Here is a 14,801-nt window from a genome sequence, read left to right on the forward strand (position 1 = left end):
CACTGCACAAGGTTTTCAACTTTTCTCTATGTTTGGAAATTCTTCACTAAAAATGTGGGGGCGAAACTCGGGGAGGCAGAATTGATATGGATAGATTGCTCCCCAAAGAGGCTGTGCCAATTTGTACTCCAGCAACAAAATGGAAGGCCTACTTCCCACAGCATTGCTTGAGCTGACTGTGCAGACCTCTTCATCCTTGTTTTAAAAGAGTATCTCATCATTTGCTTCCAAAACTACTTTTTAATTAGGAGTGAAGTCAAGCCTCTTATTATAAGCTGTTTTCTGTCTATTCATGTACATTACCCATCTTAAAGAGGTCTTTATTGTTTTCTTTTTCATTCTTTTGGCCATACAACATGGCATGTGGGATCTTTAGTTCCCTGACCAGGGATTAAATCCTCACCCCCCTCACAGTAGAAGTTTGGTGTCCTAACCACTGGACCACCAGGGAAGTTTTCTTATTTAATATACAAGAGCTTTTTTTCCCAGAAGAAATTGTCAACGTGTCACTTAGGTATTTGTTCGACTTCCTTATATTTTTTCCCAAACCTACATTTATTATGTAGTCAAATTATTTTTCCTGTGTCACACTTTCCCACCAGAGATTATTTTTTTAATTCACTCTTATTTTCTCCAGTATGTTATTTGTTTCATTTTTTTATGCTTGCATCTTTGATTCATCTAGACTTTTTTCTTTTGGCTGTACCATGAAGCTTGTGGGGTCTTAGTTCCCTGACCAAGGTTCAAACCCATGTCCCTTGTAGTCAAAACACAGTGTCCTAACCCCTGGACTGCCATGAAAGTCCCTAGATTTTATTTTTGCATATACCCAGCTTTAATTTTTCTTCCCCCCAAATGAAATTGTCCCAGCATTCCTTCTCAAATAGCTTATATTATTCCCATAGGTTTGAAATACCACTTTATCATTCTCAGAATTCTCACATGCAATTTGGTGTCCCCAGGGACTCAGTTCTGCCCCACTGACCTCACTTTCTCCTGCTTGAACACATTCATTAGTCTCCTGCCTTTCTCTTTCCAGATTTGTCCCTCCAGGTACATCCTTTCCATACCAGTAGTCAGAAAGAATTTTCAAAAGCATGGTTTGACCGTGCTGTGCCACTGCTTAAAATTACAATATATGTTTGCATGGGAAAAAAAGGCAAAGTGAAGCTCAGTCTATAGACTTACCTGTTCAAATACCGCTCAATTAACAACTTTTTGTCACAATGGCTCTTGACAAGCTATGCCACTTCTTGAGTTTCGCTCAATTTTTTTTGTTTTTGCTTTGGCCACACCCCACAGCTTGCAGGATCTTAGTTTTCAACCAGCGATTGAATGAAGGACCACGGCAGCTAAAGCACCAAGTCCTAACCACTGGACTGCTGGGGCGCGCCCAGCCATGCCACTTAAAAAAAGGACATTCCTTTTTTCTGTGTTGATACAATGGTTTTTTTCACCCCTGAATACACCAAATAAACATGCTATAAGGAAGTGTATTCTGACATTACATTTTCAGGCAAAAACATATGCACCAATTTACTTACATGAGAGTTTCTTAGCCCAACAATATCATAGGAAACAAATCTGCATTGCTTGCCATGTTTGAAAGTGTGAAAGTGAAAGTGAAGTTGCTCAGTTGTGTCTGACTCTTTGCGACCCCATGGACCATAACCTACCAGGCTCCTCTGTCCATGGGATTTTCCAGGCAAGAGGACTGGAGTGGGTTGCCATTTCCTTCTCCAGGGGATCTTCCCGACCCAGCGATTGAACCTGGGTCTCCCACATTGCAGGCAGACGCTTTACCATCTGAGCCACCAGGGAAGCCCCAAGTTCGGGTAAACCTCATATACTTTGTTTTGCATATGTATGCCCATCGAGGAAGCTGAAGAGATACTGTCTTCTATGATTCTACAGGCTACTGAGTGCACAAGCTGTTTCCATGTGTCTTGAAGTGATTTTAAGGTTTAGTATTTATTTTGGCCTCAAAATATTTCTCTGTGACTTTATTTTTAAAGGGAGTTTGAATGTAAGATAGCCATAGGTCCCCCAAAAGTTAAAAAACAGTAAAGAAGTGGTACAGAAAGGAAAATGTACTTTTTTAGTAACGACCCCCTCACACCCATCCTCCACCACCCACCCCTGAGTCTTCCTTTCCTCCTCTAATGAGGACAGCAAGCCTTCATTACAATAAGTTGTATCTGTAAATTGTAATTTTATATTCAAATGATTGGGTTTTTAATATATACTTGTTTTGTTTGTAAATTTATAAAATTTTCCATCATTAAAAGTTATTTAGATATTGGGGTGGCTGTAATGCATCACAATTTTTCATTTGAAAAACTGATGGAAGTTTCCCGCCCCGCCCCCCCCCCCCCCCCCCCAATTAATGGCTTTTCACTTGGCGTAGAGATTTTAGGAACAAAGTAAAATCCTTAAGCAACAGACAGGTATAAACTATTCTTTTAACTAAAGAAGAGAAGGAAATACAAAACTTACGACTATGTGGTTCTTCACTCCTAAGGAAGATATAACCACTTTAAATATGTATGTCTCCAATAACATTACTTCAAACTATACAAAGCAAAAATTGATTGAACTAAAAGATTTAACAAGTCTTTCATATTAGGTAGACCAAAAAAAAGCAAAAAACCAAATCCAGTAAGTATTTAGAAGATCTGAACAACACAATTAACAAACTTGATATAATCGACTAACAGAATATTATAGCCAACAATGGCAAAGTAAACATTTTTTTCAAGTACACATGAAATATCAAAATTGACCATAAGTGTGCCGGGTCATAAAATAAACCTCAGTACGTTTCAACGGATTGACATAATCCAGAGTATGTTCTCTGACTATAGTAGAATTAAACTATAAATCAATAACAGAAAGCAAGAAAAATCTGAACTTCTTGGAAAATAAGCAATGTACTTCTAAATAATGTAAGGTCAAAAATGGAGACCTTACTAAATGAGAATTAAGATAGGACAAATCAAAACGTGTGTGATACAGTTAAAGAAGTGCTTAGAGGAAACATACAGCATTATATGCATATGTTTAAAAAAAAAGAAAGAAAAACTGAAAACTAGTTATCTAATATTCCATCTCAAAAAGCTAAATGGAAACCAAATCAAACTCAGAGAGAATACAGGAAGGAATAAAGATATGAGCATATCGATGAAATAGAAAACTAACCTACATAGAGAAAATCAAAGCTTGGTTTTTAGAAAGAGTAATAAAACTGATAAACCTCTAGCAACACTGATTAAGGAAGAAAAAAAAAGAGAGAGAACATAGAAATTACCAATATGAATGAAAAAACTACATCAGAACACATCCTAAGACATTCATGAAATAAGAGGATAGTATATACAACTTAGGGCTTCCCAGGTGGCTGTGATGGTAAAGAACCCACCCGCCACTGCAGAAGACATAAAAGAGATGCAGGTTCGACCCCTGGGTCAGGAAGACCCCCTGGAGGAGGGCATGGCAACACACTCCAGTGTGTTTGCCTGGAGAATCCCATGGACAGAGGAAACTGATGGGCTACAGTTCATAGCCCAAATAAAGGCAGCCAAATAAACAAATAAAATGAAATTGATTAGTTAAAAAAAAAATCCTAGCAAGTTATTGTGGGGAGGGGGGAGATGTTAGCAAGCCATTTAAAAAATTTATGTGAAAATGCAAAGGGCAATATAATTATGACTGATTCGAGTTCTAGGGCAGAAACCAACACAACACTACAAAGCAATTTTCCTCCAATTAAGAAATAAATTAATTTTTTAAACAAGAAGGACAGAGCTGACATTAAAAAAAAGAAGAGAGAAAGAAACACAATGGGCAAGAATAGTCAGGTACTCCTGAAGAATAAGAATAAAATTTTTGGATTTATCATTTATCAATATTATAAACTTACAGTTATTAAAACAGAATTATATTGGCATTAGGATAGACAAATAGATCAATGAAACAGAGAGCCCAAAAACATATAGTCACTTGATTTAGGACAAGGGTGACAGTAAGGAACAGTGGTGAAAGAATGATCTTTTAAATACATTGGATTGGGTCACTTGGATATCAACATTGAAAAAAATTATAGGCACAAAAAATCAATTCCTGATGAACTGAAGATTAAAATGTGGGTTTAGATGGACCATATATCTAACTATGAAAAGTGAAATAAGAAAGCTTTTAAGAGAAAACAAAGGACCCTAGGGTAGACAGATACTTTTTAAACAGATCACAAAAAAACACTAGCTATAAAGAAAAGCATTGATAAGCTGAACTTCATTAGACTTAAGAACTGTTTATCAGAAGACATCACTAAAAGACGAGAGAGGCAAGCCACAGAGAGGAGATGTTTGCAATACAAGCATCTGATCACAAATCAGTATGAAAAAGGCATGTAAGCTAACAGACAGAAGGACGTTTCACAAAAGAGACTATGCAACGTCCAGTAATCATGAGAAGTCATCATTAGACTTCACAGAAGGGCAAACTGAGATTGTGTGATGCTGAAACAGCGCAAGACCTTATGGGTCCTTGCCCCCCACCCTGGCACCTCTGCCTGCCTTTTGTCTGTGGAAAACTTCAGTCAAATAGTTTTATCCGAGAAGTGAGAAAGGCAGAATCAAAGGGAAACTGTCAAAGGAGACTAAATAATAATAACGTAGTCATTAAGCATAGTCAAGGACCTTTAATTCTTTCTCAAGGGCTATAGGTAATACTCTGAGCCATGTCCTGGGAGCTGTCTTCTAGCTACACCAGGCAGACAAGTTAACTACATGATGACCAGACTGTACCCAGGACAATTCCTGCCACAATTCCAAGAACTGGCCACAAAGAAATGGGAACAAACAGACTCTGGAACTGAAGATTAACTGTACCTAAAACAATCAAGATGACACTGGTCAGACCACTGATGACCAACTTGAAGATGACTATCAGAGCTGACTGCGGTTTCTGCATGTAGCCACCCCCACCACCCCATCCTTCTGTCTATAAAAGCTTCTGCCCCACTGGTTGCCGGGGATGGGGCGGGGATTGGACTTTGGACAGACATCCACCTCCCCCCACCCTCCAGCTGCTGGCTTCTGAAATAAAGCAAACTTTCCTTTCCACCTACTTGGCCTGTTCACTGGCTTTTGAGCAGTGAGCAGCCAGACCTCACACATACTCTTTCGGTAAAAATACCACTACATAACCACCAGAATGGCTAAACCGAAAAAGATAATACCAAGTGTTAACAATAACGTAGAGCCACTAGAATAGTCATATACTGCTGGTGGGGGTGTAAATTTGTATAACCCCTTTAGAAAATCGTTTGGCTATTATCAACTACAGCTGAATATATGCATAACTCATGACTAAGCGATTCTAGCCTTAGGCATAAATCCAATAGAAATATGTTCATAAATTCATGAAAAGACATGTACAAGAATGTTCACAGCCTCACTATTCATAATAACCCCAAACTGGAACAACCCACATATCCACCAACAAGCTGCAGTATATTCACCAATGGAATACCCTACAGCAACAAAAATAATTGACGACAAGGTGGGTAGATCTATAAACACAACGTCAGATGAAAAACGCTGGGGACGAAACAGAACATGTATAATTTCATTTAAGTGAAGTTCAAAACAGGCAAAGTAATCCATGATATTAGAAGTCAGGAGGATGGTTACCCTTGGGGGTAAAGTAATGACTGGAGGGTCCACAGGAGGTGTTTATGGATGTCGGTAATGTTCTGTTTCTTGAAATGGGTATCAGCATGTGGATTTGATTTAATTTGAAAATTCACTGCTCTGACTTTGTTCATTTTTGTGTGTGACTTCAAAAAACAGCCTACCTTAAAAAATAGTAATCGCAGGGGTGGGAAGGAATAAATTAGGAGTTTGAGATTAATACACTGCTATACTCCAGTATTCCCGCTTGGCAGATCCCATTAACAGAAGAGGCTGGCGGGCTACAGTCCATAGTGTTGCAAAGAGTCGGACACGAATGAAGCACACATACATAAAATAGATAAACAACAAGGATTTATTGTATAGCACAGGGAACTATATATATATTCAGTATATTGTGACAGCCTATAAAGAAAAAGAATGTATATGTGTAATGTCTTATGGAAAAACCTGAAAGAATTTTTTGGCCAACCCAATATAATGGAATCCTTTTGCTGTACACCTGAAATTAACTCAATATTGTAAATCAACTATAGTTCAATTTAAAAAACAATAATAATTGCAAGTGTCTGAAACATATTTAATATATAAAAATTCCAGGGATTCTTAATGATACTTAAAAGACTTGTTGTTGTTGTTGTTCGGTCGCCAAGTTGTGTCCAAGAGGAAGCAAAAACAAAAGAAATCAAAACACTGCATTGCTCACCATTGGCAGTGTAATGAGGGCATTGTCCCCTAACTCTGAAAATCGACTATGAAAGGGAAAGTATTCAACAATCTTGCCTTTCCTGTATGCACTGCATTTCAGGGTCACCAGTCTTAGTTGGTGAGAAAAAGTTCTTTAAGGAAGAATCATTACTAACAAATGGGGAAGGAATAATAGAATCATAAAAACAGAATTTTGCAGAACATCCCTGGCAATCCAATGGATTTGGATTTAAGTCTTAATTTGGAGTTAAGACTCCAAGTTTTCAGTGCAGGGGGCATAAGTTCAATCCCTGGTTGGGGAACTATGATTCCACATGTAATGCAGTCAAAAACAAAAAAAGCATACAATTTTGCAAGTCCTAATGAAATACAAAGAGTTGACTTATTGGAAAAGACTCTGATTCTGGGAGGGATTGGGGGCAAGAGGAGAAGGGGATGACAGAGGATGAGATGGCTGGATGGCATCACTGACTTGATGGATGTGAGTCTGGGTAAACTCCGGGAGTTGGTGATGCACAGGGAGGCCTTGCGTGCTGCGATGCATGGGGTCGCAAAGAGTCGGACACGACTGAGCGACTGATCAGATCTGATCTGATCTGAATGAAATACAACAGTTAATTCAGGCCACAATCATCAATGGAAGAAACTACTTGGATGAAAGCTTGATAGAGCGCTTCACAATTAGACTGACACCCCCAGCCCACTAGTTCATCTTAGCACCCCTAAGAGTGGGTCCCCCAGGCATGTGTGCCTCCTAGTGTGACTCCCCAGGAAGAATACTGGGGCCCAAGACTCTGCATTTCTAACAGCTCCCATGTGGTGTCCAGGCTGCCAGTCATCAGACCACACCAAGAAGCAAGTCTTTAAAATACCTCAGCAGAGGAAACCGAAAAAAGGAGCAAGGGAAATGCAGGAAAAATGGCAAAATCCTCCTGATTTTTTTGACTAGGAGTCCCTAACTTGCGGGATCTAATGCCTGATGATCTGAGGTGGAGCTGATGCAATAATAATAGAAGTAAAGTGCACAAGAAATTCAGTGTGCTTGAATCATCCTGAAAACACCCCCTCACCCCAACTGTCCAGAAGAGTTGTCTTCCACAAAACCAGCACCTGGTGCCAAAAAGGTTGGGGATGGCTGGTATAAAGTGTGCTCGTCAAAAAAAGTTAAACCTGCCTTTACTGAAGGCATTAGCCCTAACTGCCAGGTTTCAGGAAATACAGGGGGTTGAAGGACAAATCACTCTGAGAGGAAGCAAACACGAAAATCTTTCATGAAGATTTATTTGTTCTGCAGGACAAGCGTCGGAGCTCTGCAGTCAAGCAAAGATTTGAAAAGGACACACAGACGCCCAAATGAGCGAGGGGGCCCCTCTAGAATAAGAAAGGCATAGCAACCGCACGTGATGTCTGGGCCTTGTTAGGCTCTTGATCTGAACTCATCAACTGTTAAAAATAGACATGTGGAGACCGTCAGGAAGATTCGAATACAAGCTGAGTATTAGCAAAAGGAGGAGGAGGTGGCAGAGGATGAGAGGGTTAGACGGCATCACTGACTTAATGGACATGAATTTGAACAAACTCCAGGAGATAGTGAAAGGCAGGGGAGTCTGGCGTGCTGCGGTTCATGGGGTTGCAAAGAGTCACAGCTTAGCAAATGAGCAACAACATTAGACATTAACAAAGAATTACTGTTCATTTTGTTAGGTGATGAGAACATTGAGACTGTAAGAGGATATCGCCTTTAAAAATTTGTATTGAAGCATTTGAGGGTAAAATGACTGACGGTGGGATTTTCCTTCAAATAAAGCTTCCAAAGCATGAAAGTGCAAACAGATCACCCAAGGATCTTCTTCTAAATTGTAGGTTCTGATTCAGGACGTAAGGGAGTGGGGCTGAGATCCTAGTCTAACAGGCTGGTAAGTGATGCCAGGCTGCATCTGGTCCTCAGACCAAGCTGTGAGCATCAAGACTTTAACATACTTTGGTAAAGCAAACAAAAAATGACAGCTGAAATCAATGCAGCAGGTGTGACAAGATCTTGATAGCTGTGTCATCTGGGTGATGGGCATATTGGGATTGGGTTTACTAATGTCCTTTTCTTTTGGCCACACCACTCAGCATGTAGGATCTTAGTTCCCCAACCAGGGACTGAACCCATGCCCCATGGAGTGAAAGGGCAGAGGCTTAACCCTTGGACCACCAGGGAAGTCCCCTCGTTTTCTTTATTTCTGTACACACTTGAAACTTTGTTAAAAACCAATCTTCCAAAGGCTGAAGGCGCAGGCTCCCTCTGAGGGGCAGTGTCTGCTTTCACCTTTCAATTCTCTTTCCTCTTCCCTGAGCCCGACACAAAATCTGTACTTTATTGCTTTCCCTTTATACCCCTGCCTTGCCCAGAATGATGGGTGGTGATTCATAAAAATATATCATGCGCTAAAATAAAACTTATAAGGATGGGGCAGGTAAAAAAAAACAAAAACTAAAAAGTGAAGTGAGAACTACCCACTTCTTACAAGGAGTGAGTGGAAGGCCTTCTTTCCCCTTTTTTACCATCTGTGTGACTCACAGACATGAATTGAAACCCCCGTGAGAAGTGTAGTCTTCCTTCCCGGACATCCATGATATCTCCCTGCCCAGCCCAGTATCCCCTCTGCCTGCTCTGTTCTCCAGCTGCCTGATACCCCACTTCCTGAACACACTGCATATCTCCCACCACAGGGCCTGTGCACGGCGGCTCCCTCTGCCCCGTGTGCCTTCCTCATCACTCTCCCAGCTCTGCCCCATCCTTTGGGGCCCTGTTCAGGCACTCCCTGCCCCAGGAGCCAACTAGATTCTTGACCAGATTGCCCTTCTGATCTCTGAGCCCCCTCAGCATCCTGGGCTGTCTCTGTCTGGCTCTGACTAAATCCTGTCTGGGTCAGAGTGATCTACGATGAAGTCTGTTTCCCCCAGACAGTAATCTGATCTGTCATCCATGACACCCTCAACCACAAAGTCCCACTTGACATAGTGCCAGGCCCAGATTAGAAACATCAGATAGGGCCGGAGATTTCTGATCTCCACCCCGGCACCCCCATCTTTCGCTTTGTTCACCTGAGGGGTCTTGGCTCAAAATCTCTGAGGGGTGGGAAAGGGGAGGAGACAAGCATAGAGACACTCACGACCACCTTCCTGGACCACCTGCTCTCTTCCAGGCACCATACACAGGTGCTGGGGCTCAGAGAGGTCAGGGGATGGCTTTGTGGCCCATCTGCCCACTGAAATTGGTGTCTGGGGCCCAGGTCTGCCTCATTCTAAGGTCTTCAGTAAAAGCCGGAGGCCCTGGGGACGAGGGTGTTGGTGTAAATTGAGACCAGGCTCCCTGTTGTGCCAGCAGATGAGAACTGGGGCAGAGCTCTGGGTGAGCGAGCTGGTAATTAGGTCAGTGAGAATATGTGTATGTGTGTGTGTGTGTAGATGTGTCAGCTGGTCTGCTGAGAACATGTGCATGTGTGTAGGCTGTGTGTGTGTGTGTGTAGGTGTGTCAATGGGTCTGCTGACCTGAGAACATGCGCACGTGTGTGTGTGCATGTATAGATAGGTCAACACACATGCACACGTGTGTAAGCTGTGTGTGTGTGCTAATGTGTCACAGGGTCCTCTGAGCTGAGAAGTGTGTGTGTGTGTGTGTGTAGGTGTGTCAACGGGTCCACTGAGCTCTCTCAGAAGGCCAGCCGGTGCCTGGGGTCCACCAGACGTGAGTCACCTTGCTGGAGCAGACTCTACACCCAGTCGCTGCCACAGTCCCTTTACCCAGACTGTGCATCCATCAGGGACCCCCCCACCCTTCCCACTTCCCCCCTAGACAGAGAAATGAGCATGAGCCCCGGAGGGAGACAGTGCTCGCTTTGCCACGGAGTCCCTGAAGGACCTGTGGTCACCTCACTGCAGTCTTCTCAGCTATGATGTGGAACCGTGCGCACCAGCAGGGCGATGCCCTGCGTAGGGCCCGACATACCGAAGGCTCCGTAGGTGGGTGCTAATGTCAGTGTTATAACCACAGAGGGCCCGCCACGCTCTCTGCCGTCTGCTCTCCGGGTGAAGCCCCCCCTCTAGTGCTGTCAGAGATGAGAGCCCGGCTGAACCAGAGTCTGCCACCACACCACCCACAGGGCTGCCTTCCCAAGCTGCCTCAGCCACACGGGCCTGCTGAGTCAGACCCCACTCCATCCTGTCAGCCCCACGGCCCCCCACCAGCCCCCCTCTCCCCCATCACACTGGGCTGTTTAAATACACATTCTTACAATACTGTTCCCAGCTTAGCAAACTGAACCTGGGGGGCATGGTTTCCCCAAATTAAGCAAGAAGCCCGGCCATAGAACTAGGACTAGACTCAGCCATCCTGACGCCCAGCCGAGAGCACCCAGAAAGGTCTGCAGGCTGCCTGTCCCACGGGGCAGCTCACCCTGCGCTCACCCACCTGGGCCTTTAAGTTGAGCCTCATCATCTCAGCCCCAAGCCTCATGCCTGCCCTCCGACTCCCTTCACAGGCTACCTGATGGCCACGGCCAGCAGGTCTGGGGGAGACCTGGGGGGCTAGGTTCCACGCAAAGTGCTTGCGGTTTCCTCCTACATCTTCCCCGTGTCTCCTCCTCCCCACATCCTCCTGCCCCAAGTCTCGGCAACTGCCTCTTCACGAGCCTCTGCCTCCCTTTCCTCCAGGACACTGCCTTCTACACAACAGGCAAGTCTCATGGTCACGTTTGGGCTCGGGGCCTACTGGCTTTCCCCCTGCCGTCAGAGTGCAGCCGGAGCTCCCTTAGCCTAGCATTCTGGATCCCCCACACTCTCCACCACCTCCCTGACCACCCGCATGGCCCCTGTTTACACTCCCCAAAACCCAGACTCCCGGAGGAGGTCAGAGGTGTCTGGCTCCCGAGTGGCTTGCCCCCACACCTGGCCTGCCCGTGCACACTGCATGTGTCTTACCTCTCTGCCTGGGGGACACTTTCCCCATCCCCATGTGTTGCCTGAAGGTGTCCTTAGCGGGCCCTCCAGCTGGGGACAGAGGGTCCTGGTGTGCATGTGGCCTGCTTCCCCCTAGTGCCCAGGGTGTCCTGGCTGTGGGGGGCAGTCAACATCAGAGCATCTGATCCCCACTCAGATCTCACCCTGTGTCTCCTTAAACATGATCCTCACACTGGGGTCTCTGTCCATACTGCTTCTCCTGCATAGAAGCTTCCCACCCCTATCACTGTCTGCACTTGCTAAGGACCTCCCCCCTCCCACGGGCCACCTTGGACACTACAGTCCTCCACCCTCAGTGGCTGAGGTTTTCCATCACAGACTTGCCTTTCCATCTGGGGTGTGCCCTGGGCAGAGCCTGGTCTGACACCTCCCCGATTCCCCCAGCAGGACTCAGAGGGGTCCCCAGGCTCCAGCCTGAAGTTGATACAACAGCTAAGCCAACCCTGGACTTCTGGTTCCTGGACCACTGTAAGGTTCTATAGACCATAGCATAGTTCCCTTCTTCACCCGAGCTATGTAGATGCAATCTCTAAGAGCCTGGGAGGAGAAGTGAATGGCTGTGGTCACCGAATGAGTCAGGGTGAAGACTGACATGGGAGTAGCAGGCTGCAGGGAACAGCTGCAGGGCTTCCCCACGGTGAGAAGGGTAGGAGGTCAGACCAGGAACAGTCTGGATTCTCTCCAGCCTAGCGAGGTGCAGCCAGGATGCAGGGCCTGGGCTCACAGTCTGAGGGGTTCCTACGCCCTCCCTTGGCCTCTCCTTGTCACTTTCTCAGACGCTCTCCAGCTCTTAAGATTCAGCACCAGTCTCGCCTCCTCCAGGAAGCTCTTCATGATTAGTCCACCCCTAAGTCTCAGGACCTCACTCTTAGGGCAGAATTGTCACGGCTCCATTTCTCCCACTCACACTGGTGCTGCTGGGGCCCTGCTCTCGTCCCTGGCCCACAGCATAGCCAAGCTGCGGGCTCATGGATCTCATTGCGGCTCTGCTCCATCTTGCTCTCCACTGTCCATCCACCTGGGGGGTGCCTTGGCCTCAGAAGGGGTTTTGTAAAGCTCATGTGACTTGACATCGCCGAAAAAGGTGCTGGGGTGATAACTGATCCTTCCAGAGGCCACAGGAGAAAGAGACGAGCAGGAGCCCAGAGTGACACCAGGGTCAGTGTCCCAGGCCGTGGGGTATTTTGGAGCTTCTAGAGCCGGGAGGCAGGCAGAGGCTTGGGCTCAAGCCTCGTTTCCACCAGCACTTGCTTGTAACTATGGCCAGTCACTACCCCTGTCTGGGCCTCAGTCACCTCTTCCATACTGGGAAGGAGTGGACCAGGGTCTCGTCTGAACATCGTCTATGGACACGTTTGGTGATGCAAGATCAAAAAAGCATGAGACCTTCTCCACACACCACATGTAACTGAAAATAAAGGGAAGTCTAAACTGTAAAATAAGGAAAAGGAAGTTCAACAAGGTTTTGATCTTTCCATGATAACTATTTTGATTTTTTTTTAAATAATCAAATATTAAACAGAGTGCAGAAATGTGCGCTTTGCTGGGGCGCATTTGGCCGGCCTCTTGGGCGGCCTGGCCTGTGGTAGCGCTATTAGTGATTCTGAGCACCCCCCAGCCTGGCCTCAGCTCAGCTACTGTCGGGCCTCACTCAGTGGCCTGCATCAATCCTTAGGGGAAACAGGCTCCTAGGAGCTTTGAAACTACATCTGCCTGATACCCGGTCTTCCATCCAGCTTCTGACCAGCACAGGAGTCCTGTCAGATCACTAAGCAGGACCACCTGGCCTCAGGCTTGCAGGGCTCACTGACCACGCTCTCTCTCCTCCCTGGGGCCTGGTGGTTGGGTGTGGGCTCCTGGCTTGGTTTGCCTCCAGGGGCTTCCATGGGTATTTTAAAGGCCAGAAAGGGACCCCCTAGGCAGTGTGGAGAGGAAGCGCCCCCTCCCCCACACAGGTTCTCACAGGGCCTTAACGTCAGGAACAGGAAGCTGGCCCCCCCTTGCATTCGTCCTCCACCACACAGCCCACCATCTCTCATCATCTCTCATCAGCGGTCACCTGTTCACAGGGTCCTTACCCCCTCCTCAGCTAAACCCTTCCTGTGTAAGAGAAGGGGGCTCTGCTGGGCAGGTGGGCTTGCACACTCTGAGGAGAAGCGCGGCACAGACCTGAGGGGCTGCCTGACATGGACGCCTGGTTGGGGGAAGGGGACGCATGGGGAGGGGAGGTGGCAGGAGGAATAGGAGGCAGAGCCCCGGAGTCCAAAGGAGTCCAAAGTCAGAGGGAGCCTCAGGGGCCCTTCCCAGCCCCAGGGAGGGGGTCTGATCCACCGAGCAAGAGCATCCACCCGGGGGGAGGCCCCACCTCTTCTCTAACCTCGGGCTCTGAGCCCCACCAGACGCACAAACGGACAGGCCGAGCTGAGGGCACAGCAGCCCATTGGGGGGCAAGGGGTGAGGCCGACTTACTGGTCACGCAGAGCAGAGAGTGAAAGAGCCACATCCTGGCGGGAGCGCAGGCAACAGCCGAGGGAGGCTTCGAGGGCTCAGCTTCCCTCCTGGGCTCATGGGCTCGGGCGGGCAGGAGGCGGGGACAAAGGCGCACCCACAGGCCAGGACCACAGACAGACAGGCTGCGTGGCTTCCTCAGTAGAGGAGACCTGGGTCCTGGAAGCCCAGAGACATCTGGCAGCCCTGCTCCATCTCTACCACTTTTGTGGAACTGGGAGCTGAGGTCTGGCCTGGGAACAGGGCCGGATGATGTCAGGAGCAGGTATTTGAGGGACAGGAGCAGTATGAATCCAGCGATGTGTTGTTTATCATCCTCGTGGACGAGTCCCAGCCCCCTTGCCCTGCTCCATCACCCACCACCCACCTCTGCCCCGGAGCCTGGCCCAGGGTCCCTCCCACAGGAAGCACCCCCCACAGCTAGAAACCGCCTCCACATTCAAGGCCCTGAGACTGCGGAGGGCCCGGTGAAGGGAAAGACCCTGGCAATGACTGAATCACTGCCTCAATTCAGCTTTGGCTGCGTTCTCTTCATTCTTTTTTTAACTTAAAAAATTTTTATTTATTTTTTGTGCTAGGTCTTCTCTGGTTGCAGCGAGCGGGGGCTACTCTCCAGTTTCAGTGCACCAAGTTCTCATTGCTGTGGCCTCTCCTATTACGGAACACGGGCTCTAGGGCATGCCAGCTTCAGTAGTTGTGGCACAGGGGCTCAGTGTCTGCAACTCTCCAGCTCTAGAGCACAGGCTCAGTAGTTGTGGTGCATGGGTTTCGTTGCCCTGTGGCACTGTGGGATCTTCCTGGACCAGGGATTGAACCCATACCCCTTGCATTGGCAGGGGGATTCTTAATCCACAGCTGCTGCTGCTGCTGCTAAGTCGCTTCAGT

At 46.8% G+C, this 14,801-nt stretch overlaps 1 protein-coding gene across 3 annotated transcripts in view; it reads right to left on the bottom strand.

The window, feature by feature from the left end:
- The window catches only part of ITGAE (integrin subunit alpha E), a 63,564-nt gene extending 49,373 nt beyond the window's left edge, over positions 1–14,191 (bottom strand). Inside the window, exon 1 of one of the 3 annotated variants that reach the window (XM_070772842.1) lies at positions 13,878–14,191. In XM_070772842.1, coding sequence (XP_070628943.1) covers positions 13,878–13,911 — 34 coding nt within the window. In that variant the 5' untranslated portion in view covers positions 13,912–14,191. The remainder of the gene's footprint in view (positions 1–13,877) is intronic. The other 2 variants (XM_070772841.1, XM_019980864.2) reach the window with 2 other exon arrangements.
- Between the last annotated feature and the right edge of the window lie 610 nt (positions 14,192–14,801).

Source organism: Bos indicus, chromosome 19 (genome assembly GCF_029378745.1).
Source record: "Bos indicus isolate NIAB-ARS_2022 breed Sahiwal x Tharparkar chromosome 19, NIAB-ARS_B.indTharparkar_mat_pri_1.0, whole genome shotgun sequence".
Lineage (NCBI taxonomy): Eukaryota > Metazoa > Chordata > Mammalia > Artiodactyla > Bovidae > Bos > Bos indicus.